This window comes from Myotis myotis, unplaced genomic scaffold (assembly GCF_014108235.1).
Source record: "Myotis myotis isolate mMyoMyo1 unplaced genomic scaffold, mMyoMyo1.p scaffold_m19_p_7, whole genome shotgun sequence".
Classification (NCBI taxonomy): Eukaryota; Metazoa; Chordata; class Mammalia; order Chiroptera; family Vespertilionidae; genus Myotis; species Myotis myotis.
Window position 1 is genome coordinate 83,633,387 of NW_023416379.1, and position 27,580 is coordinate 83,660,966.

General features: G+C 43.7%; 1 protein-coding gene across 5 annotated transcripts in view; it reads right to left on the reverse strand.

The window, feature by feature from the left end:
- Positions 1-1,651: 1,651 nt before the first annotated feature.
- RUNX2 (RUNX family transcription factor 2) overlaps positions 1,652-27,580 on the reverse strand; it is a 121,436-nt gene continuing 95,507 nt past the window's right edge. For 3 of the 5 annotated variants that reach the window (XM_036316043.1, XM_036316038.1, XM_036316042.1), the window contains 2 exons: positions 7,712-7,777; positions 4,949-5,970 (listed from right to left, as the gene is read on the reverse strand). In XM_036316043.1, coding sequence (XP_036171936.1) covers positions 5,492-5,970; positions 7,712-7,777 — 545 coding nt within the window. In that variant the 3' untranslated portion in view covers positions 4,949-5,491. Of the gene's footprint in view, positions 5,971-7,711; positions 7,778-27,580 lie in introns of all 5 variants that reach the window. The other 2 variants (XM_036316041.1, XM_036316039.1) reach the window with 2 other exon arrangements.

A 27,580-nucleotide genomic window follows, 5' to 3' on the forward strand; every position in this document is an offset into this window, starting at 1 on the left:
GATGATTAAATATTTGGGGGGCAGGGGGCACAAGGGGTCAAAAACACTGCAGGAATTGCTTTCTTCTCCTGCCTGTAGTTTCCCATAAGAAACAGAAGCAGCCATGATAAACATGGCCAAGCGTCCAGGCTTAACAAAGCCCACAGCTGTGCTGATCATGGCTGTACCGTGCAATGCAGAGAGGAGGAGGGATGGGGTTGGCAAGGCCGGGAGCCTCCCGCACAGCACACCCAAACCTTAGGGTGCCAGCAGGAGATGGGCTGGAACAGGCTGATGTACCCCCACCACTGGGAAGCCCCTCCGTCTTCTCCCTGGCCCTGACTGTAATGTTTCAATGAGCAATGTTTCCGCAAACCAGACCGGTCAGTAAGCCTAGCCTGAGAATTTAGAGAGAGCCTCTAGCCCAGCGGGTCTCAATTGGGGGAGGGGGCAGAGAGTTGTTCCTCCCAGGGGACATCTGGCGATTTCTGGAGACATTTTTCTTGGTCAGGACTGGGGCCGTGCCACTGGCATCTAGCGGGTGAAAGCCAGGGCTGCTGCTGAACCCCCAGTGCGCAGGGCCCCACTCCCTCCATACACACCGAAGCCCCACCCAGATGGAAACGTCCTAGTGCCATGGTCTAGCCCAGCGCCTTTCCATAAACCAAGAACCTGAGCCCCAGAGGAGACCCAGCTGGAGCGGGAGAGAACGCCACTGTGCCCACCTCCCATGCGACGCCTTTTAAGGTCACACAGATGTTTAATTTAAAAGGATAAATAAGTATACATCCTCAGAGAGTTGCAAACAAGTTCCCTGGCCTAAGTCCACTCAAGTGCTTTTAGGATGTCTCTTAGTCTTAGAAATGAGCTGTTTCCACGGTTTCTCAGAAAACAGTGCCCGAGGGCTAAGAGTAAGCAGATCTTAAGGAGGCCTCTAACTAGAGCGTGACGTGTGCCACTGGCCAGCTCTTGAGCTCCTCTACACTAGTTTCCTGGTCCCCGTTTTAGAACTGTGGTCAGCCAAGGCCTACAGACAGCACAGACGTAGAAAAAGCCACCACTCTACCCCAGCCCTCAGCCTCGTCACAGGGGAGGGACTTACCAAAAACAAACAATGGCCAGAAAAAAAAAAATCTGAAAACTACAGTTATGCTCACTAGTAGAATTTTTCTGAGGCTAGAGCTCTCCAGGCCAAAATCCTTTCTTACTGATCCTTGGGCTTCGGTTGACTGTCTTTTTAAGAACTCAAATGAGAGGTGGGAAGGCAAGTAGACGACCCACTGTGGCTGGGCAGCCTATGATCTGACTACAGGCAGGGGTGTACTTGCTGGCCCGTTCACGTGCTCAGAGATTAGAATCATGGAACCATCGAGGCTGCTGTCTTTACACGCTGACCCATCCATAGTTGGCCAAAGGGGTGAGCATTCTTTCCTTCAGACACAGGCTGATAAGGAAGTGAATTCGCTGCGAGATTCTTCGCCCACCCCTCTTCAAGAGGACAGGAACCCAGCGCTTACCAAGGTTTTTTCCCCCTCTCATCAGTAACACAGGCTCTCTGCTCTCATGCAGCCCGGGCAAGGCCTATGGCCAGTAAGTGCCCAGGTGTAGGCAGGAGCAGGCGTGAGACTAGAGAAGAAACCGCAGATGAGAAAAGACCCAATGTACACACATAACAAAACCAAAAAAAGCCATTTTATTGAAAATTAAATTCAAACTTCAAATTAATATTACAATCATGAGAAAAATGCCAAATAATTCAATTTACAGTTGCAACATACAATACAAATAGTCCCTTTGAAGTTCAGAGTAAACTCGTCCACAATCGTGACCTGTGGCACAAAGCAGAATTTGTACAATATGTGCATGGGAAGCAAATCTTGGGCAATAGCGATTGGAAAAAAAATAAAAATGAAAAGCTTGTATTTACACAAAATGCTACACATATTTTTGTTCCACAGAAATCTAAGAATGGTAAAGCATATCCAAAAAAAAATGGAATTTTATTCAGAATACCTAAGAAATTACTGTAAGTTATGGTTTTTGCTGATATAGTTCAAAGTACTGCAGTAATAAGCAAACAGTTATTTGTAAACATGAAGTAAACAAACATCTAAAAAATCCTCACATAGAAAATATTTTTTAAAGGCATTATCTTTTTTTTAAGAATAACAAATCAAGGTTTGGAAGAGCCGTCCTTTATTTTATTTGTCCTCGTTCTTTCGGATATCATCGATATTTTTGCTAAAGCTTTGTGTTCCCATGTATTACCCTGGACTCTGAGTCAGTCCCTTTCCTGGGAATGGAGGGAGCTCTCTAAGCCAGCAAGCAAAACCCTTCTCCCCTCTGAATTTGCAGTGGCTGGTCCCTGATCGTGGGATTTCTCTGCTCATTTTTGAAAGGCTCCGGCGGGGGTAAGACAGTCTGAAGAGCAAACAATAGCTAATCTGCCGCGTCTCCCAGTTCCAGGCTGGATGTGATTTCACAATCTAAAGCCAAGGCTGTGGTGCCCGCTCTGGAGCTCTGACAGGTTACACTGGGGGAAACCCTGGGACAGAGGAGCGGCTGTGGGCCACGCTGCGAACGCCAGCAACCTGTGTGCTCTTTCAACCCGAAGGAAACAGAGTGTTGGCTCGTGCGTGGTGCCAGAGCAGCGGTAAGGCTGTGCTTTGGTTTTGAATCACAAATCATACTTGTGACCCAGTGCAAATGAAGGGTTCATTAAAAAAAAAAAAAAAAAAAAAAAAGTAAAATAAAAATTTAACCCCCAGGCCAAAAAAAAGGGCAGAATTTGATCTAAAAATGTGAATTACCCTATTGGAGTGGTTGGAGTGAGGGTGGAAGGATGACGTGCTTGAATGTTTCCCATGGAAGAAAAAAAAAAGTTTAAGTGTTCCTGGGTTGCTGCCTGCAGCCACTATAACAGCATTTCAACACAAAAGCATCCCTAAGGTCACTTGGTATGTGTACTGTAAACTTAAAAAAGCCCTTTTTACATTAGAAACTGACGTACAAATATAGTACCTTTTTTTCTTATTAAATAGGGTACAGCTGGCACTGGCGGTAACATTTTTATGTCAATTAATTTAAGTTGAAATGTGTAACCAGACACTGGCTTCTTTAAGTGCTGCTGAAACAAACACACACATTTTACACTTACAAATAAATGGACAGTGGCGTGCTTCAAGCTACCACACACAAACAATAAATAGTATCAGTGACTACTTCCATCTTCCTTAAGTAATAGAGAAGTGGCTTCTTGATCTAAGCATACTTGGTATACAACCTTTAGAAGGCAACGTGTTTTGTTTTGGTTTGGTTTCCCTTCAATTCTTATTAGAAGGAATGGGGATGAATTCCAAGGGGGACTCCCAGGCGCGAGGCACAGGTCCCACAGCCCGGCAAGCTGTCCTGCAACACTGGGCGGCTTAGAAAGGTGGGCCTGAGAGTCACTAGAGACAGCCAGGGGCCGCTGGGGGCTGGAGGCAAACCTCTACCCAGTTCTGCCAACAGGGGCACAGAATTCAAACGAAGGGGCCCTGCCCTGTCGGGGAGGAGGGCGGGGATGGGCCTGGTGGTGTCATGACATGGTCCTGGCTTGGATTATTAAGGATTCACACTTGAGAATTCGCCACGTGGCCGCCAGGAGAGGTCAAAGTGCATCCTACAGGAGGGCTTTTGCTCAAGTTCACAGACAGTAGTAGACACCAGACGCCACATAGTTTTGCCTACCCTTTACCCTCCACTGTGAGACATCCGAATGTCGGAGATTGTATGTGGGCCCTGTGAAGGCTGGTATGTTCTCTCAGATCGGCCCTGTGCTGGAACTGGCCTACTGCTTCAGAGGACCCTGCTCCCATAAGGCAATGGCTTAGGTCTGCTCCTTTAAATGCAAATTCTGTGGAGAGGTGCCAGGGGCTCCCCTGACCTACTGCTTGGTAAGGCGGGTGCGCTGGGAAGCGCTGGCGCAGCTCTGCGTTCCCGTGCTGTGTGTATCATTACTGCTCCCTTAGCCGCAGGTATGGCTGTAGGCGCACTGTGTCTTCACTATGCAGACTGGCGAGTTAGATTCTGCTAGGAAACCACAGAACGTTTTCTGCAGTTCAAGGACTCTCTTGTGCTTGTCTTTTTTTTTTTTTTTAATATGACAAGAGTCATCGCTATTTGTAATAAATGAGAAAACCACATCACTCCAGCATTTCATGCTGATAAAGGGCAACCTAAGTGATAAAGGGCTAAGAGTTGTCATTTAAAATCCCTAATTATTGCTTTAAAAGGCAAAGCTGTGTTAGAGGCAATCAAAGATCTGAAAGAACTAAACAGAACATTTCCTTCATACATCACAAAAACAAGCTACATCTAAAATATTTGGAGATGGAAGTATTTTTAAAAATCACATTGTGCCCGGATGAACTGAAATTGCTTAGCAATATTTCAGGTATGGCTCTAGCCCCGAAGAAATTTGTTATTTAATAAAGAGCACTTTTAGAGACCGAAGTCAACACATCAATACACTAAGAAATGTTTCAAGGGTCCAAATGTCATTAAATAATTATAAATATATCTTTAAAGTTATATGACCATTCACTTAGCAAGTTACCTCAGATTTTACACATATTCATAATTTAAAAAAAAAAACAAACAATAACACACAGCCAACACAAACACTATCTATATCATTATGGCTATAATAAGGTATTGCCATTTTCAGTTTTGCATAAAAGGAGGAGAGGGGGTTTCAGGATGGTATTTCTTTTTGGTTAAATGGGAAAAGGGGAGGAAAAAGTACCAAAAAAGTAAAACAAAATAACCTTTCCTGATCAGTATTTTTGAAGTCACTTTCTTAAAGTAGGAAAAAAGAAAAGAAAAAAAAAAAAACCGAACCGACCAGTTCAAAGGGGTACTTGCAGCAAGTCTGAAGGCCAGGTTGGGAACAGTTACACTGCCACGGAAGCATCCACGCTGCCTCCTTCCCTTTGCGTGCACCACGACTGGCTCTGCCAGCGGGTCTGCAGGTGCACGGGCCTCACGCGGCTGCACCCGTGAGGACGTGTGGTTTGAGCAGAGAGGAAGCGCTTTGCTCTTCTTCCTCCTGAACCTGGAGTCCACCTCTCTGAATCGGCATATGAACAGGTTATTGATAACAGACCAAACAACAGTGACAAAAATACCTTTTTTCTTTTGTTTGTAAATGTGTGTGTGCGTGCGTGCGTGCATGTGTGTGTGTGTGTGTGTGTGTGTGTGTGTGTGTGGTGTGTTTCTATTTAAAGAAAAAATAGATCAAAAACAACCTGAAACCTGATTATGATTGTCTCTCTCGGGCCTTTTGCTTCTCAACAGCTACCCTCTTACGGTTGCAAGAGCATGACCGAGTGAGTGAAAAATCTTCTAAGAAATAGGCACTTTGTAGATAGCTGATCGATATACATATATACGCACTCTCTCTATATATATGTATATATTGAGACATTTGGGATGTGGCTCCCAGATACCGCTGGGCCACGGCTGAGGAATTTCAATACGGTCGCCAAACGGATTCATCCATTCTGCCACTAGAATTCAAGACAGTTGGGGAACTGCTGTGGCTTCCATCAGCGTCAACACCATCATTCTGGTTAGGCAAATTGGGGTTTAATAGCGTGCTGCCATTCGAGGTGGTGGTGCATGGCGGGAGCATTCTGGAGGGAGAGCGGTCTCCCCCCGGCACCATGGGGAACTGATAGGATCCTGACGAAGTGCCATAGTAGAGATATGGAGTGCTGCTGGCCTGGAAGGGTCCGCTCTGGCTTTGGGAAGAGCCGGGGTAGGGTGGTGGCAGGTAGGTGTGGTAGTGGGTGGTGGCGGACATACCGAGGGACATGCCTGAGGTGACTGGCGGGGTGTAAGTAAAGGTGGCTGGATAGTGCATTCGTGGGTTGGAGAAGCGGCTCTCAGTGAGGGATGAAATGCTTGGGAACTGCCTGGGGTCTGAAAAAGGGCCCAGTTCTGAAGCACCTAAAAATTACAACAGAAGATGGGGGGGAAAAAATCTGTAAATATCAATTAAAATAATGAAAGAATTTTTTACAAGAAAAAAGAAAACTTTAGCTTCCCCCACAGGAACAGCAAGCCACAAACAGACCTTCAAATGCACAGGTCGCTGCAGTCTTTTTTTTTCCCTCCCCCCCTCCTTAGCGGCATTTTGTCCTTAAGCTCCTCACCCCCAGAGAACATCAAAGGGCTTTAAAAACCCAAACGTGTGCTAGGTCCTAGGTGTAAACCAACCCAACACTCATCATATAGATTCACTCACCAGACTTTCACACTGAATCTTCATTGATTGTTTTCTCTCTTTTTGTTTCTCGTTGCACCTCACATATTTGAAAGTGACATTTTTTTACTAAGGCATACGAGCTTCATTTTCTCAACCAAATGGAAAGGAATTCCAAAACCATCAGTTTTGCTATTGGTACTCTTGGCCCCCCCTTCATCAATGAAGGAACTTTAAAAAGATACCCTAACATGTTCCTATCACTTCTTTTCAACTTGTGAAATAATTTAAAATCTTTATCTTAGAAACAGATTTCAAAAATCAAACCAGACTGCAATCAAAGAAGATTTCAATGTATGCTGAACTAAATTATCTGGGGATATATAAGGAGGGTCTAGCCCTTAGAAATTCTCCCGAGGGTCATAAACTAAATAAGTAGCTTTAAACAGGGGGCTTATGCCTGACCATAGGTTGAGCATCGACCTATGAACCAATTCCTGATCAGGGTACATGCCTGAGTTGCAGGCTCGATCCCCAGGAGGGGGCATTCAGGAAGGGGCCAATCAATGATTCTCATCACTGATGTTTCTCTTCTCTCACCCTCTCCCTTCCTCTCTGAAATTAATAAAAATATATTAACAATTAAGAAATGAAAATAAATAAAAGGAGGGCTTAGTACCCAGAAATCATTGCATTTCTAGCCTCGATAGTAGACATAGGACTGATTTAGGCCAGGTGCTGACAGTAGTTTTTGTGAAAGGCTCTCTGGGTAGGGGACCCGTGAGGAGGGCACGTCACCATCCATGTAGCAGGCCCCCGTACCACGTCCTACAGAATTCGCTTCGGGTCACTTTGAACAGGTAACAGGGAGACAAAGATGGTTTCCCCTGAAATGCGAAGTCCTTAGCTGCTAAAACCAACAGTGTGCTTCCTTAACTGATGTTTCTGGTGCTGAGCACATGAAACCACAGTTATAAACCACTTCATGTGGAAATCAGTTTTCAAAGATCGGGTTATGATTTTCTAAAATTGACAGAATTGTGACAAGCCCTTTCATGATACCAGTGTTCTTAAGGTTTTGACCGCATCTGAAATCTTCCAATTCTTTGAATCTCGTGTATTTGCTTTTCTGATAGCTGTTCTCTATCAGGGGAAGCACCTGGGAACCCGTGAAGCCTTGAGGAGTAGGTACTTCTTCAGCCCCATTTTTATTTAGCACTTGTTCTTAGATGCTCCAATACTTGTTGAGTGAATAACGCTAATACTTTTCTTTCAAGGTGCCGAGTGCGGGTTGTTCATTTTTGTTAAAGTGCACACTGCCTGTGACCTTCATAAAATGCCAGGACTTTGTGCCACGGTGTGCATTTGTAATAAAAACGTGACTGTTAAAAGCCATCTGTAGTTAACAAAAGTTTTTCTCACCAATCCGACAGTAGCCATCAGGCAGCCCACCCGGCCCAGCCCAGCAATGGTTAAAAGTCTCACCTGCCTGGCTCTTCTTACTGAGAGGGGAAGGCCAGAGGCAGAAGTCAGAGGTGGCAGTGTCATCATCTGTAAAACGAGGGGGATGAGCTCTAAGTTCCCTTCCATCTACGTTCTATGCCGCGAACTCCAAGACAGAAGGAGAAGCAACAGCCGTAAAGGAGCGGGAGGCAGGGAAGTTCCCACCCCCTCATTAGTACTTTCCCGGAATCCACAGGCCCCAGAAGCAGAGGGTAGAAAGCTAGTGAGCAGCTTCTAATACCAGAAGCAAACACTTTCAAGATGACAAACCAAAACTAACACCGTCTGGGCAGTTACCCTCTGCTTTTTATAAATTCTTCCATCCTCCACCGGCCTCTACCTAAGCCCTCCCAAATACGAAAGTCTGACAAGCTCAAGCTGAAACATGGAGAAGTAGCGATTATGACAGAATCGCAAATGGGAGCAGACGAGATGGAACGTCTCCCCGCCCCGTGCTCATGAATGCCGTACAGGAGACAGGCACACCGCGAGGCCGCAGATGTTCCTCGGCCCCCTTTCCCTGCAGAGCATCTAGGTGAACTTGAGTTGGCAGAGCTAATAGTTACAGGCGGGCCACTTCTGTACACATTAAGCTCAATGCTCGGATCATGTGAAAGAAACCAGAATAATGGGAGCCATTTCCAACAGAAGTCACACTTAAAACATCAACGTCTGCCCCCTACTCCCGGCCCAGAAGCAGAGAGCTCACACAGAGAGGCTTGCCAACGTAAAAAACTGCTTCTCGTGGGCATTTGTACTTAAAATGTACTGTAGTCATAATTAAAATTCCATGTGGTTTCCCTTGTTTTGATGCAGAAGCCTTATTAAAACCCTTTATGTGGGGCCCGCCAATAAATTCCAATATGGTTTTGAATTTATCCCTCCACCTTTTCTATTTTACCTGATACATTTTGCTGATTTTTTTTATTATCCGTAGCATGCCAGGATCCCTGCACTTTTTCAGTTTATGGATGCCAGCTAATGCAAATTGACATTCATTTTTCAATTAATGAGCTCTGGTTGTGGTTTATAGGAAACAATGCAACAAATTTCTGCTAAGTTTACAGAATTTTGACCAATCATTTTCGGTCCCTGGAGACTGTCAGGTTTTGAGCAGTAACTCCTTCTGGGCAGAGAGAGCTAATGCGAACATTAAATAAATGACACGGTAATTTTTATAACTTACAAAAAATAGAACTTTCTGGAAGTTGCTTAGTCATTTTGTGTTTACAAGAAATGTTTCTGAAACATACTGCAATGTGTTCTGTATGAAGAACACAGTATCATATGAGATCTCTTACATCAGCGATTTTCATCCAGTATGCCGCAAGAATTTTTAAAATATGCAATACCTGACTATGTAGTCAGGGGCACTGACCTTTTTTCTGTGATTCTGTAAAAAAAAAATGACAACAGCCAACATAGCAATAGCTGTCTGGTGTTTATGAATCAAAATCATACTTATTTTCTTTTGTCAGATCAGCAAAAAATATACTTTTGGTGTGCCACAGATGAAAAATACTTGAAATATACTTTTATGTGTGCCATGAGATGAAAAAAGTTGAAAATCGCTGCCTTATAATAATCTATGATGGGGCGATGTTAACAACATAAACCCTTTCCTCATCTTCAATTTATTTATAATAATCATTGCAGGAGTAAATGGTATAATTAGTTTTTCTTTCATCGAATAGTGTTCTATCTCTAATTCTAATTTCTGTTGTGTATATGGACTCAGGTGTTCTGTTAGACAGCCTTCTTGGGTTATTTTGACACTGTGTCCCGAATTATTCATTCCTGTGCCACTAGCCACATTACAACTATAAATTTTAAAAATAGCCCTAGGTATTATATCAATGAAAGTAAAGAAAAGATGAATCTATTTTTTAAAAGGGTCAGGATTAAAGCCTGGAGAGTTTGGGACGTACTGTTACCCAAGTCTAATTTTATAAATGTGAGGCCAAGGTTCAGTAACCGCTCAGAGCTGTGCCTTGTAGCCTCTGAGCTCCCCAGAGAAGTTTAAACTTCTGACTACAACCTACTGATTCAACTAAGCCGGTGCTGCCAGAAGTTACTTGGAGCCCATGATAAACGGGGAACATCTTCCCGATGGGCTGGTTTTACTCCACCTGGAATCAGGGTAGACCATACAACAAACATGGATATGATATGGGCTAAATGCAACACCTGGGTGAATTTTTAGACAAACAAAAAAAAAAAACAACCTTTGCACTTGTGAAGCTTTAGGCTATGTCTCCAGATCCCCTAAAGCACCCTCTTACCTTCCCCTGCTGGGGAAGAAAAACTCAAATCCCTCATCTACTGAGATAGAAAAACTCAAATCCCTCATCTACTGGGTAGATCATCCTAATCTAACCCGTTGATAAATAGGAAAGGGAAGGTCCAGAGAAGGGGAGCCATTTATTCTACAAAATCAAGCAGTTTAAGAGAGATTGAGCCACAAACTGGCCAGACCTCTTTGACTTCAAACCTCTTTGCAATCTCATTTGTCCTGAAGGAATCTGGTTGACACAATCACAGATACATATATATTTCCTGCCTTAAAAGTCTATTTGCATAAGTACATTCACCTGAAAATAGTTAAGTAGGCTCTTCTGGTGCCTACATATTGGCCCAATGAGAGTTACGGTCTTTGGAATACTATTAAGAACGCTTTTAAGTCCTGTTGTTGATCTAACCTACTCAATAGTGAGCAATTAGTTCGGTTGCTTATGACATAATGTGAATGAGACCAAGGTCGAGGGTTTGATTCCCTAAAGACCTGCTGGCTTCCTACAGATACATTTCATTCCAGACCTGCTATCTGCACCCCTAGCCAGTCAGACAGCTTGCAAATGAATGTAGCTATCACAAACACAGATGCAAAAACCTTGCTCATTCAAATAGCACCAGCAGCAGCAGCAAAAGCTTTTCACAACCTCATATACGTGGGGAAGAATAGTTTAATAAGATGCCCTTGACACACAAATAAAAATAAAATCAATGTTAAAAATAAAAAAATATATATTTCCCCTTCCTCCGCCCAAGATCTATGGGTCAAAAGGAAATCACCTCTCTTTACCCAACCAGGTTTCTTGGGTCTTCAAAGCAAGAAAGTGTGGTGGAAAAAAGGGAAACCAAGATAAGGGAAGATAAAAGAGAACCTCTGATCTTTAATACTGGTCGCCTGCAACTCCCCACTCAGCACCTTCCACACACTGCTTGTTAATGCCAGCGATCCTGCCCGGGTCACGCTTAACTCGTAACTACAGAGTGGGCTGTTGAGGGCAGAGATCTGTAGAACCCTTGTTTATCTCCCCTTCAGTGCTCAATAACAACAATACTTGATGTGTCCAAGCCTTTCCCTAGTACTTGAGCATACATTTTCTCATTTAGGCCCTCAATAAATAATGGTTGGTTGACAATGAGCAAGGAGATCTCTAGAATGAAAGGAAATAGTAGTGTTGTTTTTTTAAATAACAGACTGGGTACTCGCCATTTGAGGCTGTCAGCTAGGAAACACTGTGCTGTGTCTCGTGCGCCATAAACAGTGGAATTACACATCCCAGCTGAGGAGGAAGGTCGGGCCCAGGAAAAGAAAAAGGGGCCTAAATCCAGGCGGGACATCCGTCGGCATATTTAGAATTGTCTGCCCTGCTTCTTTAACGCAAGGGTATAAATGTGCATCATGAAAAGCCATCATACTTCTCAGCAGTGAGGTGTGAACTTCCAAGCTTCATTGGGGCTTTTTAAGTGATAGGAGTTATTGCTCCAACAAATCTCACATAAAGCCCAAGTACTTTTTCTGAACCCCCTTGCGGCGTTCTTCCTACTGGAACATATAATACACAAGCTCTCTAGGGCTGTTCTCCTCTAAGAATCGTCTTCCCCTCTACAGCCTTTTGGCGGCCCCCCCACAACTGCTCTATTATATGATTTCCTATTGCACTCCCGTTCCAATAGCATTTACTTTCCATATCATTCTGTTGGGCTCTTGGTCAATACTTTACTGCATTATTAGCTGTTTCGTAGCCTGTTCTCTCCAACTGTAGAGTAAGCTTTGGATGGTCAAGGTCATGATTTATTTTCCTCGGCTATCCCTCAGAACCTTCTATACTCGAAGAGCTTACACTTTTTTTTTTTTTAATTTGGTGTATGAGTGGAGGGATACAAGAATGAATAAGTGAATTAGGGATCAGGAACTCTGTATGATAACTGGTATATTTTTGACACATTAAAAAAAATTAATATAGTAAGAACTAAGCAATGCTGGCGTCCAACCTGAAACTTAATCTGAATACCATTCCATACCCATAAAATTCTCTCTAAAGAGTGTTCAAAGCTCTTCCCAGGCATCACTACGTCACCTGACCTCATGTTTCACACAGGCGCCCGCATATGGCAGTTGCCACTGGTGAACAGACAGATGCCTCTGTTTTGTCACCGGTGTTGTCCCCAGTCTCCTTAGAGACTGTATCTGTGTGTAAGTCTACACTGAGGAGCCATGGGGAGAAGACATGAAGGAGGAAGAGGGCCATGCCTGTCTGGCCCACAGGCAAGTTAGTGAGCACACTCGCCCTAGGGCCCCAGGGTAACCGCTGCCCCTGCAGTCCTGTTATTTAATGTTTGGAGTAGGTGATAAAGATAACCGTGGGTGAAGCTCACGTGCTGCATGAATTTCTAGACTAATATATAGAGCTGGTGTGTCAGAGTTGTCAGGATTATAGACGGCCTTTGTAGATGAAGAAACGGAGATACGGCGGGTCTGAGTGGCATCATAAGATTAAAACGTGATTCTACCCAGGTGGGAGCCTTCTACTCCACCTCTGCTGCCGCCCACAGCATGACGGGGGAAGGGTGGAGGAGCAGCTCCCTGGCTTTCCTTAGATCTGCATTTGTGAAAACACACCTGGAGGGGAGCATCTTCCACTTACGCTACCTTTCCAGGTGGCAGGGCCTTAAAACCAGAGGGTGTCACCCCCAACCAGCACAGGCCAGCCACTTCTCACAGGCATGACTCAGCAACTCTGTCAAAAATAAAGAGGAGGCTATTGGCGTCTTCAGAGTCCCCTGTCCTCCTTTACGAAGGTCAAGTCCCACTACTCCTCAGTGTGAACGCCCCCTTCATGGCAGGCCATGTACTCAGGACCCCCCTGGAGCTCCTGCCACCTCTCTTCTCTCTCTCAGACCAAGTAAGCCAGCCCGGTCTTTAGAGCTCACCGCTACACAGGGACTTCCCAGCCACACAAATTCTCACCATCTTTTCTTTAGCATATGCATGTGGAGTATTTAGGATGTAAAGTTTACCTCCCCGTGCATGTTAAGGAGTTGTCACTGGTGTTACATAAGTATTTTCATTTTCCACCTAAAGGAAAGCAAATGAAGAATAAGAACATCATGTCCTTTTGATCCTACCTAGTACATAGCCTGGTGCTGAGAAGAGATGGGTTCTTCAAAAAAAAGTGCTAAACGAATAAATTACCAGCATAGTCTCAAAGCAGGCGACACGACAGAGCAGAAATGTTATGTAACCATTACCCCAAATCAATCTTAGACTATATGCAGACCAATATTTTGCGTTTTCTACATTGAGGTTTTTAAGGGATTTTACATCGATTTCCTTCATTTCCCTGAATTTGTCTCCTTACACTAAAATGATCAGGTATCTATCACTAAATTAATTTTACTTTTAATTTCACTAGATAATAACTGGAAAATAGATCTTATATGGGAGAAATGTAATGGGTCATGCTGATGGAGAAGAAACCAGCAAAAATGAGAATTTGAAATTAATTTTTAAGATAATGAAAGATCAGACTAGCAAACTCCATCGTTTTGCCGTTTTGCAAAAGAGTGGAAAAGCGCCTCGACTATCCAGTATAAATATTTATTTTCCGTGTTGTAATGAATTGTACTTTTCCACTGCATGCTCACAAATTCTGAAAGACCAGCTGATCCCAAGGCTAAGAAAGTATGCTATGCTGAGGGAAAGGGGCGGGGGGAACCCAAAACCTGGCAATTTTCAGAAACTTCCACCATTCCTTAAAGTCACCCAAATTTTGAGGATATTGTTGGAATAATATATTTCCTCTTTGTGAAGGGAAAGGAGGCAGGCGGTAGAAGAGGTGTGAGTGTGTGTATGCGTTCAGAGGGAGAGTAAGAGAGAAGGAAGAAACCAAGGTTGGGGGGGGGGGAAACGGAGGAAAAATGAGAGAGATCTTCTTGCTAGGCCTTGATTAAGAACTTTTTAAAGGCTAGGAAGGGTGGATAGTCTTTGAAACCAGATCCGCTGCAGGAAGGAGGCCAGCACCCAGGACACCGTGTCTTTCAGAAGAGGCCACCCACGGTGCCGTGGCGGTCATATGACTGCTCTGTCACATCCTGAAGCCATTTCCAGCCCATGCACACGTCTGTGCTCCCATTTAGAGAGGATGGGATATATTGGGAACACACATATGGAAACACTTTCAGAGAATCAGTTTCCATGAAATTCATAATGAGCCAAGTGGCTTCAGATGTGGTTGCGTTCCTCCGATTAGCCAGGAAAAAAAAAAAAGAGGAAAAAAGGAAGAAAAAAGGGACAAATCCACCCTTTCAGACCTTATTTCAGTTTCAGAGAAATTAAAAACCACTAATGACTTATGGCTACCAAAACATGGAGCCACAATTAAGAAAGGAGGAACTAGGAAAAGGAGGGAAAGACGTTTAGAAGCAGCAGTCTACCTCTCCTAAAAATAACAGCTCTAACATCAATAATCTCATCTTCAATCGGGAGAAGGCTCTCCTGTGATGGTATCTGCCTGGAGTGGATGAATTTTCTGACAATCTGGCAGAATGTTGCACGCATGCGCACATGGGCGGGGGGGGGGGGGGAAAGGCGGAGGGAGGCGGAGGATAGAGGACCGGCTCTTATTTGATAACATATGTGGCCAATTAAGATTATTTTAAAAATTGCAACTAAATGATAAATTGTTCCTAAGTAAATCTTTCAAAAAGGCTCAAATGCAGAAGGGACAGCCTCGTATGTTCCTGTGGCCTGTGCTAGTGGTAACTCAGACTATATTAAAAGCATACATTTATGAACTGGTTGAGATGTATGTTACATATTAGACACTGCAGCCTAGGTGATAGGAAAGCATGAAATTCAGGAAGAGAACAAATGGGGGAGGGTTTTTTAAGAGGGACGTTGAACTGATATTAGTAAGTTAAAACATTGTTTTTATATTACATACAAAACACTGGCATATCATGGGGTAAAAATTCACATGGATTTTAAGATAAAACGTGAGGCTTGAAAATGCTCACCAGGCGGGAGCTGGGGTTGCCTGGGGTTATGTCAGCAGACTGGGAGAGCGGGAGCAGTGAAGGAGGCGTGGAGTCCGCTCTGCCTTTGGGGTTCTTCCGTGGAAAAATCTGAGGAGTGCTTCTTTCAAGCTTGGTAGCAAGCCTAAGCCCATTGTTTAGGAATGTTCTGACTCAGGGTTGCTTGATGATGGGCTGGGAACCAGTACTGGCTATTGCTTAACAGACCGGTTTTTGCTTTGCTCCAAGCATAGGGCTCCTGAAGTGCTTTCATATTCACAGTAACCCAGCACGTTGCAGGTTTGCTAAGAGGAAAGAGTGGCTAACCAAACAACTGAGATGCAGTGGCCCCCATCTACAGAGGATCTTTACCCAAACACTTTCGTTACAGCATTAAATCCTTATCACAGCCTTGTGAGGTAGACAGTGTCACTGGCCCACTGCGTAGGGCTCAACGGCCACAGTCTCCTCCACGATGTCAGACTCAGTGCCCTTTTCTGGCAGATTCTAACAGACCGGCCATGTCTACCTCGGCGGCAATGATGAAAGGGCTCTGGTCACTTCTCAGTGACAGCTCTGGAGATGGAGATAGGCTGTGGAATGGGGAGGCTGAGTGCCAGGTATCTGCCATGCCCTGGAGTTCTCAGCCTGTCTTTACCACGGATGTTCTGAGTGATCTTAAGCAAATCTTGTAAGGGGCTGGCAAAAGCACACAGAAAATAGCAAACACCTCCATCTCAAAAAGGCATTCCTTGTTACTGGTACCAGCAGAGCCTGAGAAGAAGGAAACTGAAAAGATTGGGTCCAAACGAGAAAAGACAGGAGAATCAGAATCCTGAGATTCCCAATTAGCCCCACACACCCAGTTCCAGGCCCAACCAAACTCTGCCTGCTGTGGCAGGAAAAGGAGCAAACCATCCCCATTGAGGCCACGTCCCACACAGCGTGAGCGCGCACGCTGTGTTTCCTGATGGAGCCTCAATTCTCCACGTCTAAAAGTAGGAACAGATCTGCTCCTTTCAATCTAGCACAGATCCAGTCTCAGACCATCCTTGTGATGGAGTCTAGCACTAATCCTGAGAAGTCCAGGAAAAGGAGGAGTGGATCCAGGCAGCAGCTGCCCCCCAAGGCACTATCACTCAAAACCTGGCAAGCTTGAGGGACAGTGTGCAAATAGAATCCTGCTCCAAAGGCTTAGCACCCTGGTGTGGAACAACAGCCCTGAGGCCATACTGGACCTTAAAGCACATGACTCAAACCACCCAATGCCCCAAGACCCAGAACTTGAACAAGATTACCGAAATGCTGTTCCGTCTCTCTAAGTCAGCTAGCTCCAAGAGATTTGGCTATCCCAGTCCTAACAATCCATATTAATCTAGGATCAAAGCCACAGACTTTAGCCTCTGTACTGTGTTCTGCCAGCTCCTATCCTTACCTTTGCCCTCTCTCCCTCTATGGTCAGATGTAGCCACTTACCTGCTCCCCAATGTAGGCCTGGGCTGCTCATGCCCTGGGATTGGTTCCTGGCCCGGGAGGAAAATATGAGAGGCTTCCTGGTTTTGACAGAAGGTTGCCTTAGAATCAAGATCCACTTTTGTTTGTGTGATGGCTTATCTGGGTTCCTGAATCCTCAGGATTTCCTTGTTCGTGACTGCCTACCTGTTCTGTGACTGTGTGTCATGCTATTTTTTAGGAATGTGCACATTTCTACATCTCTTATTAGGCACTCAACAAATGTTTGCTGGAACAATAATCTTGCCCCAACTTACCTTTCCATTCTCATTTCTCACTCTACTCCTTCATGAACCTAATAGTCCAGTCAAACTGGACCCTTTTCCGTTTTTTGTGCTCCCACCTTCATGCCTTGGTGGTTTGTAGTCTTCTCTCGGCCCTTGAAATTCTAAGCAGCCTTTAAAATAGACTTCACTCTGCTTGAGAGTTTTAGCCCTCAGTCACCTCTCCTTCCTCTGCATTAGTTCTTCATTTGTGTCTCACGTTACAATCACCTTATCACGTCTACTAGCCTACAACTTCCTTGACAACAGGAACTCTGTCCTACTCATCTTTAAATGCACTGCAGCCCCTTTCAGAGGGACATACAGGAAGTATTTAAGCGTGTATGTGAGGAAAAAGGATGGGAATCCCTAACTCTGTCTCACCTTCAGCCAACTGCTTTACCTGACTTACCATCCCTGTTCACCTGGACCGAAAAGGCTCACGTTAATTCCAGATGTGCAGCTCTGCTCTGATCACCAGTTCTTGGATGTCTCTCTCTCTCTTTTTTTAAAATATATTTTTATTGATTTCAGAGAGTAAAGGAGAGAGATAGAAACATCAACAACGAGAGAAAATCATTGATCGGCTGCCTTCTGAACACACCCCCACTGGCGATCGAGCCCACAACCCAGGCATGTGCCCCAACTGGGAATCGAACCCTGACCTCCTGGTTCTTAGGTCGACGCTCAATCACCGAGTCACGCCAGCCGGGATTGGATGTGTCTCTTATTCTACCCTCTTCCCTGGTTTATTCCTTTATCCTATAAACAAAAACTTTTTCTGGCTTTTTTTTTCAGTCTCAAGCAAACTATTCTGTCCCACACCAACACGGACCCTTGAGAATAATAATAGAATTTCAAGCCTCAAATTTACATATTGGTTTTTACTTTGTCACTGTTTTCCCTTCACAAAAAGCCTGTGAGGTAGGCACAACAGGTACCAGCTGATAATGTAGCCAGGTCAAGGAAAGAATGGCTGACTCAAGGGACACAGCCAATGAGGGACAGAGCTGAAATGAAACTTCTGGATTTCCTAATTTGTGTTCCTTTTCCCCACTAGACTTTTCTCCTTTGCATCTACTACTGTTCATCTTAAAAGAAGTTTAGATAGGGAAAAGGATGATATTTCTTTAACAACAGGGGACATTTCCATTGAATAGGACAGTGATAACTGGCCTGCCTTCTCACACTGGAGGTTAGATCCAGTAACATCAGAAACCAATCTACTACCTTTTAGTGAACTGAAAAAATGACTCACTTTATTTTTCTATCTGGTTAGGATTTAGCCTGAAACCATGTACAAGAGACTTCGTACTATCCTGACACAATTCTCCTTATGTAACTTCCGCGTCCCAGCGCATGTTGTAGTTACTCGTTCCTCTGACAGTTGCAAAGTTTTTCCACTCGAGCCTTGCACACGGAATTAACTCAAAACTTCTGCAAGGAAAATGTCCCTTTCTGAGTTTGATTTGGCATCGATTTCAAAGAACTGTTTGTATATTTTAGAATATGTAGAATTTTCCTTTGATTGAAACCTCTCTTCTAACAATGGACAAGAGATGATTTCTTTTCTGAGTGATTTAAACAAAAACAAACACATCTTAGTTACATAGAGCCTTGTTCTCAAAGTGAGTTTTTTTGAGCGAAATCAAACCCTACAGACTGTTAAGCATTTGGCAAAAGCCTTCAAACAGCCAAAGCCAAATAGCGAACTTTTCCTCATTGAAGGAGATAAATACTAGAGAAAACCTGAAGAAAAAAAAAAAAAATAGGACCTTCTTTCACTTTCTACTCTGCTCGGTAACATCCCCCTCTCAATACACACACTCACCCCTTCAGGGGGTTGCATCCTCAACGCTGTTCCCTGGTGCTAGAGTGAAAAACTGGCCACAGTGGACATTTTCAACATCTGTTTGTGGCTGCTCCCAGGCTCCTGGTATGTCTCTGGGACATGAAGCCCTGTCTCCCAGTGTAAACAGACACACCTAATTGTGTATAAGGTGTCCGAAAAGAACTACTTGTTTTGATGACCAAAAACACTAAACCGAAAAGGGAAGGACTGAGTGTGCTGTGGGACAAGAAGCCAGCAGGAGGTAAGTTCTCTGTGTGCCACAGAACAACCCAAGCCCCATTTTCCCAGCCTGAGAATACTGTCCACGGAGTCCACGCCAGGTGTGGACCGAACAGCTGGCGACTGGCCAGGAGAGACGGTGCTGTCACAGAGCCAGGGCACCATCTGTGCAGTCTCTTCCTAAGATCTGATTTTAGGATGAAGAGAGGAAAGGCACCAAGGAGGAGGAGGAGGTAATTTGGGGGTAGCTTTTTCTTCTTCAGGTGACAATGGCATGTACAGCAGTAACAGTAACAACAACAAAAATGCCAGCAGCCTGTCAGAACTGCGGCCGGAGAAAACGACCCGAGGGCACTGGACTGGCCGTCGGGCTGTGGGATCTGGCCTCCGTGCCGCCCCCAACAAGCAGGGGGTCTTGGTCGGGTCCCTTCCACGCCCTGTCTCACACTCTCCTCTGCAGTGTACAACGTCAGAATGTGACTAAATCATCTCCTCAGGTTTCCGGTTCCAAAGCTCTGATTCTGCTACATACATACAACCTTGAGGATTCCCAATACACCTTTGAAAATTCCACTGTTCCTCTTAAGGACGATGCCCATTCATTAAAATACAGTAATTATAGTTTTTGAAAAGGAGGTATGTCCACTTTGCAAAAGTGGAGAGAGAAAATACCAGTGAGAACATTTAGATTATCTTTTCCACAGAATAAAAAAATAGAATCATTAACAAGAGTTTGCAACAGAGGCCAAAAGAAAATAGAAACACTATTAGCTTTTTCAAAAGGTTTTCATCATTAAATTTAGCAGTAAAGGGGGCTCAAACTAGCTTTAGGCTCACATATTAAATATGAGATATGATGTGATCTATTTATTTGTTCTATATTCTCCTAAACAAAGTGTTCTGATCTGAACTATCTGAAGTTAATATTAATAACATTTTACATCAACCTTCCCAACTCTCGTAGGATAGGCTATAGTGTGATGCATAGTTTAAGAAGCTTAAGTCTCCATGCCCTATGTATAACAATATATACTCTGAGGTTTTAAGATTTCTTAAATATGTGCACTTTTAACTTCTAGAATAAAACTTTGTTTTGTAAAATTAGGAGATGGATTTGTTTCCACCGTTATTTCTGCTAGAAATTAAGTGAATGTTACCTTATTTGTGGAACTCTGACCTGCATCAAGCAAGAACACTGGCTACTTCGCAAGGACTGCTGGGGTTCTGTCCCCGAGTGCAGCCCGGGGAAGATGAATGTGACAAAAGTCCCTCAAAGGATGACACCCACAGGCTGCCCCAGGAGAGTCTGGCTGTGGTATGGAGACTTCCCTGAGAAATCAGAGTGGGGGTTGCAAGGCTTGGAGTTGATCCTTTACTCTCCCTCTCCCCCCAAGTGACCTAGAACAAGTCTCTGAGCCCTAATTTCCTAATAGGAAAACAGGGACTGTAATAATATCTATACTCCAGTGAGCTGTTGTGATGATTAAATGAGATAATGTCTGCGAAAGTGTCTTTAGTGGACTTAGAACACTACCTAAATATCATTATAAATATATAATATAATTATTTATACCAAGTTTTACTATGCTTTTATTTCCTATCTCCTTTGGACGTAGTTGTTATAATTCTTCCCATTTTCCTCATTTGTCGGCGGTCCTTACGTGAGTGCTTTATCTGGAAGCTTTCAGTGATTCTTGCCGTCAGAAAAGCCACTGTTACAGATGAGTGGAGTGTCCTGGGTCTTCTCCATCCCCACTCTCTGGAGCTCCTGACTTACAGCAGCACAAGAGTACAAGGTTCTCCCAAGGATGCCTTCTTCTTCCTGGTGTCTTCAGTTTTCCTTCTCATGTTCTGTGGCCCCTGCCGAGTCTCCACGTCCTGTGAGGATAGTCGTCTGACCTGCCGGCGCCCACTCTTCGTCTACCTGCCCTGGCCCCGCGCCTCCTCACATCCTGTGTGAGGCTTTGGGGACCAGAGTTCTCACTCACAGGCTGCTTGTCCACGTCTCTTTCCCCCCTCTGTTTCCCTCGGCGCTAACCTGCTTGTTATGTTTGCTAGAGCTGACTTCCTTGCCATATTTTTCTCTAACCTGACTCTGAATGGCTCCACTTGCCTTCTCCATAACCCCAACGTGGGGCTGGCTTATTCAACTTTTACAAACTTTCAGAAAGATTCTTTTCAAACTTTTATCTAGAAGTTCTATTATTTGCCATTTGGAATTTGACCTTTTTATGAAATTGTTGGCAGGGTGAGGTTCACACTTTGGTGAAATCCCTTTTCTCTTTTAGGCACCAGGGAGATGGCAAAGGAGAGCAGAGCACCAGCGCAGCTTGGCTATCGCAGGGTCCTGGCTCGAAGCTGCTCTGCGTCCAGGCTGGCACTTCAAACACTAGCCTGGAGGGCCTGTGCGTGCGCGGGCTGAAGCATAACCACATCCCCAGTTTTCTAGTTCTAAGGTCCCTAAATATAGGCCTCGTTATCTGTTTCCTTACCCACTTTTGCGGTGACTTTCAGTATCTTACTGCAGTGGTGTTGTGAAAAAGGACATACCAAAGCCTTCGGGTTGGAAAGGACCCTGAGTGTGAGGACCACCCTCACGTGAAGAGGAGGAAAATTAGTACACACACGTGGCCCATCCGGAGGCAGGCCTCTGGGATCCTGGCAAGAAAACACCCCTCTTTCCAGTACAGTACACTATCTTTATATTTTATTCCTGTCAGGGGACTATTATTTTTTTAATATATTTTATTGATTTTTTACAGAGAGGAAGGGAGAGAGATAGAGAGTTAGAAACATCGATGAGAGAGAAACATCGATCAGCTGCCTCCTGCACACTCCCTACTGGGGATGTGCCCGCAACCAAGGTACATGCCCTTGACTGGAATCGAACCTGGGACCCCTGAGTCCGTAGGCTGACGCTCTATCCACTGAGCCAAACTGGTTAAGGCAACTATTATTTTTTACAGTGGACTGTTATCTGTTGTTTCTCACTCTAGTTTGCATCCCACTCGCACGGAAGATGGTGACTGTATTCTCCATCCCTGTTCCATACTAAATGGCAAAGCCAGAGAGAAAGGTGGAAACTAGTTTGAAAGCCGACACAGCAACCCATTATCCAGAACTCCAGTCTACAGAGGTTGCAGAGCTGTTGGAACCATTCTAGATTTCCCATCCTAGGAGATGCTGACACCTGTGAAAGGTACTTCACTGTGACTTCTTTGCTTGAGCTTCCAAACTCAACATAAATCCATGAAATAAAGTAAGTAGATCACTGACTGAGAGGAGTGCACCCAGACTCTGAAAACAAACGAACAGATGTTCGTGACTGTTTGCAGTATGGATACCTCTGCATCTCGGGATACCAGGGAAAAGGGGAAGCTGTGTCCACGGGAAACAGGGCTGTAGTGACTTTCAAACAGGAAACATAAGAACTGCTCATAGCTTCAGGAGATCTTGAAGCTGGTTTCTAGAGCCACAAATGGAAGGTTTTGGGGAGGGGGGGAAATTTCTTTTTAAGGCACAGATAAAGGATCTGAGAAAGGGGTGATAGTCATACAACAGCTTCAGCTATTTAACGCTTCCTCCTTTAACCTCGGTTTGTATTTATGAGATCCTGCTTAGAACAAGCTCCTCATCCCTTAGCAACTCAAGTTCTTTCCAATTTAAGATATGCCCCAATTCTCAGTCCTCTGGGAAGAAGCTGTCCTGGGGGCGGACTCCATTCACGGGCGGTCCAGGCTGGTGTCTCTCCTGGCTTTACTTTTCTCAGATGCAGGATGGGGGCTTGTGAGCCCTTTGTAACTAACCGTCAGCCCCTGGCCCAGGAGTCTTCGCACTTCCAGGCTGTTGCCACACACTTGCAGGCCTGATCAGCTAACGAGCACCTGTGTAGCCAGCTTGGTCATACCAATCTAGTGATTTTCATTTCTCTCCGTCTTAAAAGCAGTAAAACGAATAGGTGTGTACACAGGGTGTGGAAGGTATAAAAACAAGCTACCTACATTTTGAGAGGATGAGAGGAGCATATAACACTGGTCAATCACCCAGATTAATCCCATCATTGCGCCTCACTGCACTGAAGCCTGGGTTTGCACAAAGCCAAGGAAGGGGCGCTACTGGAAATAATCAGAGTAATGTGTCAATGAAAACAACCAAGCCAAGCACTTCAGCTCTCAAAATGGATTTCTGGCCCAAATTTTCCAGATTAGTGGCTCTGTATTCACTTAATAAATCAAGCACTTCCTGAATTGCCACTTCATCATGGGGCATATAAATAATGTCTAAACATTAACTAAAAACTTATAAGATGCAATATTATTCCTTGTAAAGGAAACTAACCATTGGGGGAGAGCATTACTAAAACATTTTGATGATACTGGCAAAACACCCTCTCCAATCCAGAGCCTCCATCCCCCACTCGCAGGCAAGCACAAGGCACCATCCTCTCCCCAGGGTGACCGCCACAGACACCTAGCCACATTCTTGCTTCCTCCCTCACCCTCTTGCACAATTCTCCCCCAAACAGCCAGAGACATCCTTTGAAAATAGAAATCCATTTATATCGTGACCCTGCTTAAAATCTGCCAATGAATTATCACTGCATGCACCAGCAAATCCAAACTTCTAATCCTAACTGGTAGAGGCCCCAGGTGACCTAGAGCCGGCTACTTCTCTGCTTCCTCTCATCCTCTGTGCACTCCAGCCCCTAGGCATCCTTCTTCGCACCACAGGGCCCTTGCACTGGCCTTCCCCTCGGCCTAGAATGATCTCCACAGGGCCAACCCCCTGCTGTTCAGATCTCAGCTAAAATGTTTCTTCCTCATCACATCACACTGTTTTACTTTTCTTCACAGTACATATCCTTACTAAATCATATTTTCTTATTTTCAAATGCCTACCCTTCCTCAATAGTAGTTAACATGTACTGAGTACCAGGCATTAGTCTAAGGACTTTGAGTATATTAACCCTCCCTCAGTCCTCATAACAACCTTTTGAGGTTGGTGGTATTATTATTAGCCCATTTTACAGGTGAAGAAATTGTGGCACAAACAAGCTAAGTAAAATATGCAAGATCACAAAGCTAGTGAGTGAAGGAACCTAGATTGAAACCCAGGGAGTCTGGCTGCGAAGACTGTGTTCAACGGCTATGCCATATGCCAGTAGGAAAAGCCTCCTGAGCCTTTCTGTCTCCTTCACTGCTGTTTCTCCGGTGGCTGGAACAGCCTCAGTAAATGAGCTGACTTCATGTTTGTAATCATTTGTATTAACAAAGATTTTTTATCACGTGGTCATAAAATACTATGGCAACAATGTTTCACTAAAAGGAACTTTGTTATAATGCCACTCATATTTTCTCTAAATATATTGAATATAGAAAGTCTGGTCCTCTGATCCCATTTATTCTATTATTAACAAAAATCACCAGTTCTTTTGTTTTAGTAACCTTTAGCTTATAAGATTCTCATTTCTCCAGTTAGAGAAATTACACTCCATGATAAACATTTTCAGGTAAAAAGGGTGTAACAGATAAGTTACATAAAACCATGCAAGGGCATGTAAAATGTCAGTAAGTAAAGTTCCGTCATATTAAATAAAGCTGGGATTCTCCAATCTGTCTGCAGACTCTGACACACATGCACATACATAAGGCTTCACCCTGGACAGAAGTTCAGCTGTGGCCAAGGTCTAAGGGTGTGGTTCTTAGGCTTTAACTAATCTGAGCTTAGGTTGCTTCTCGTCAGAATCAATTGAAGCAAACAAGACAAAGCTTTTCTTGAAATCTATAGTAGTTGTTCCTATTAGTTCATAATAGCCTTTATTCTTATTATAAATAAGAATTTACTGAGAACAAGTATTTGGTTTTCTGATGTGGTGATTACAGGAGCTTTCTGTGAGAAAACTTACCCTTTCGGGCCTTATTTTAGATTCACGGATGTTCAACGCTTATGATGTACTTTGGAGAATATGTAGCCCAACTAACTCATTTCACACCTGATGAAACTAGATCCATAGGAATTATCAAGTGACCTGCTCAAGAACATCAAAATTAGGTGGCAGGTTCCTCAATTTGCAACCAAGCACTATTTCCAACACAATGCCAATGATTCAACGAGTGTTGAGTCGCCATGCCATATGCCTGGGTCTTAGAAGAAAGGTTTTCTGATAAACAAAACTAATTCAACACAAGTTTATTGAGCAACTGTTATTTTATCAGTGTTGGGTTCAATTCTCCGTTGAGATCCATGTCCCGATTTAAATGCTTCAATCATTTGCTGGATTAAAGAGGTTATTTGAGGTTTAATTAACCCTTCAAAGGGATATCAATCCAACTATATCACTAATCACTTCGAATATCAATGGTCTAAATGCACCAATTAAGTCACAGATTGTTACAACTCATCTTAAATACTTCTTCCTCACCATATCACTACATAAGGCCCAACTGTATGCTGTCTACAAGAAACCCACTGTAAATAGAAAGACACTATGTGGAGCAATGGGAAATCTCATTCACTGCCGGTGGGAATGCAGAATGGTGCAGCCACTTTGGGAGACAGTTTGGCCGTTTCTTACAAAACTAAATATCCTTTGACCATGTGATGCAGTGAGTGTACTCCTTGGCATTTATCCAAAGGAGTTGAAAACTTACGTCCACATAAACCCTACACACAGATGTTTATAAGGCACCCATACTACCCATGATGTGGTAGATGTAGTGTTACTGAGAGTAGACTTGAAATAGTTGTAAATGTGTATCTCAAACTCTAGGGCAACCACTAAAAAAGGATAAAAGAGAAGCATAACTCACATGCTAAGAAAGCATTAAAACCACAAAGGAAGCAAAAGTGTAGAAGGACAAATAGGGTGAATAACAAGGGCAACGAATAGAAATCAGTAACAAATGTGCGAGATATTAATCCAACCCTATTAATTCAATAGCACTTTGAATGTCAATGGTCTAAATGCACCAATCAAAAGACAGACTGTCAGAATGCAAGAAGAGCCAAGACTCAGCGAATGTTCCAAAGGTATCGTACCTGTGACACCCACCAACTTCTAAGAGCAGAAAACAACTTTAACTTTTTCTGTCAGCTGGCCAGGGGGTCAAACTCTCCTTTTCTGAGCCCTTTGGCCAACATTCCACAGCACTTTTAAGCAACACTGAGAATACACTGTTTTCCTAAGGTGTAGTTTGGGAGCTTACAGGTTTGTGTGTTTTTTAAGGATGAGCACCACAACATTATTATCAGATTTTTTTTTCTCTTTTTCAAGCCTGTTTTTATTTCCTTTGTAGTTTTTATTTAGAAAGGGTTCTTCTTAATTATGCGTGGCTTTATTGTGACCACATCAATGGGTTTCTTATTGATTTATCATGAATCACTCCTCTCCTTGGCACAGGGTGGAGTGTTTATAACCATCATTATATTTGTTGCTATTATTCCACTAACTACGGCATTATTACTAATTATAATAGGAAACGAGCTAGAATGGTGACTGTGTTGGTTGGGAAGAGAGCAGCGAACTTCGGATACAGAAACACTGGTCTTGTTCTCGTCTGCCATGCTTAGCTGCCCTATTTCTAGTTGGTCACACTGTCCTTTGAGATATTCAGGAAAAATGTTGCCTGAGCAGTAGTTTATTTTAATTTACATTACTTTCATGGACTTAGAGATATAGGAATTTCTTCAGCGTCACATTAAAAATAATAATTTAGACAATATGTCAAATGGGTTCCTCGATTTGCCTCAGAACAACTCACTTAAATTCTGACTCAATTTATAATATATGTCTTCCTACTGGCCAGAATAGTTATATGTACACTCATTCTAAATGCGGTGAAGAGGTGGACGCATGCATATGTGCGTGTGTGTCATAGCATAGAGCTAACAGTGTTGCTCCCCTTTAAAGAGAATGGGGAACTTTACAATATAATAACCTGCTAGGAATGTATTTGTGTAATGGAATGTGAAGTTAAGGTATATGGCCATTGTCATTAGCCTCCTACACAGTCCCACTTCTAGATCTATGAGCCAACTCCTCGCCCCGGTCATGGCCTAAGTAATCCTGAAGCAAGCAGCCCTGACTATCAGGCGACCTTTCTCTGCGTGCAAGCACTTCCCCTGAGCACCCACAGGCAGAGCCTGAAACTAGGAGTCACCCAGACACATAGCAAAGGATTAGAAGGCCAGGCCCTTAGCCTGGAGGGGCTTTCAATCTCGCTGGGAAAAGATAAGATCTTACATATTCTTGTCATATCTTAAGAAACATTATGAAACCACACATGTCAACAAGTGTAATTTTTTTTTCTCAGCTGAAAAATGTAATTGTTGGAGCAACTCAGACAGTATAATCTGAGCAGAATGGAACTGATTTCTTTTTTAATTTCTTAAAGGAGAAGGCTTTATAAAGTTGGTTATGCAGCAGAACAAAGAGACCTCCTTTCACTAAAATCGGAACATTGTTTGCATATGCTGGCATGTGACTGTGTCATGTTTGCAAAATGTCATTGCCTACGTGAGACTAAAAGCTTCCTGAAGGCAGAGACAAAGTCTTCTGTTCCCTTCTATTCACTGCCTCCCTGGGCACCCTTCAGGTATAGACCTAGTATTTGTTGAGCTGATCTGAAATGACTGAGGTGAATTAAAATTAACCTCTTCCAGGCAGGAAGGAATGAGAGAAGCCACTAATACATTGGGAGACAT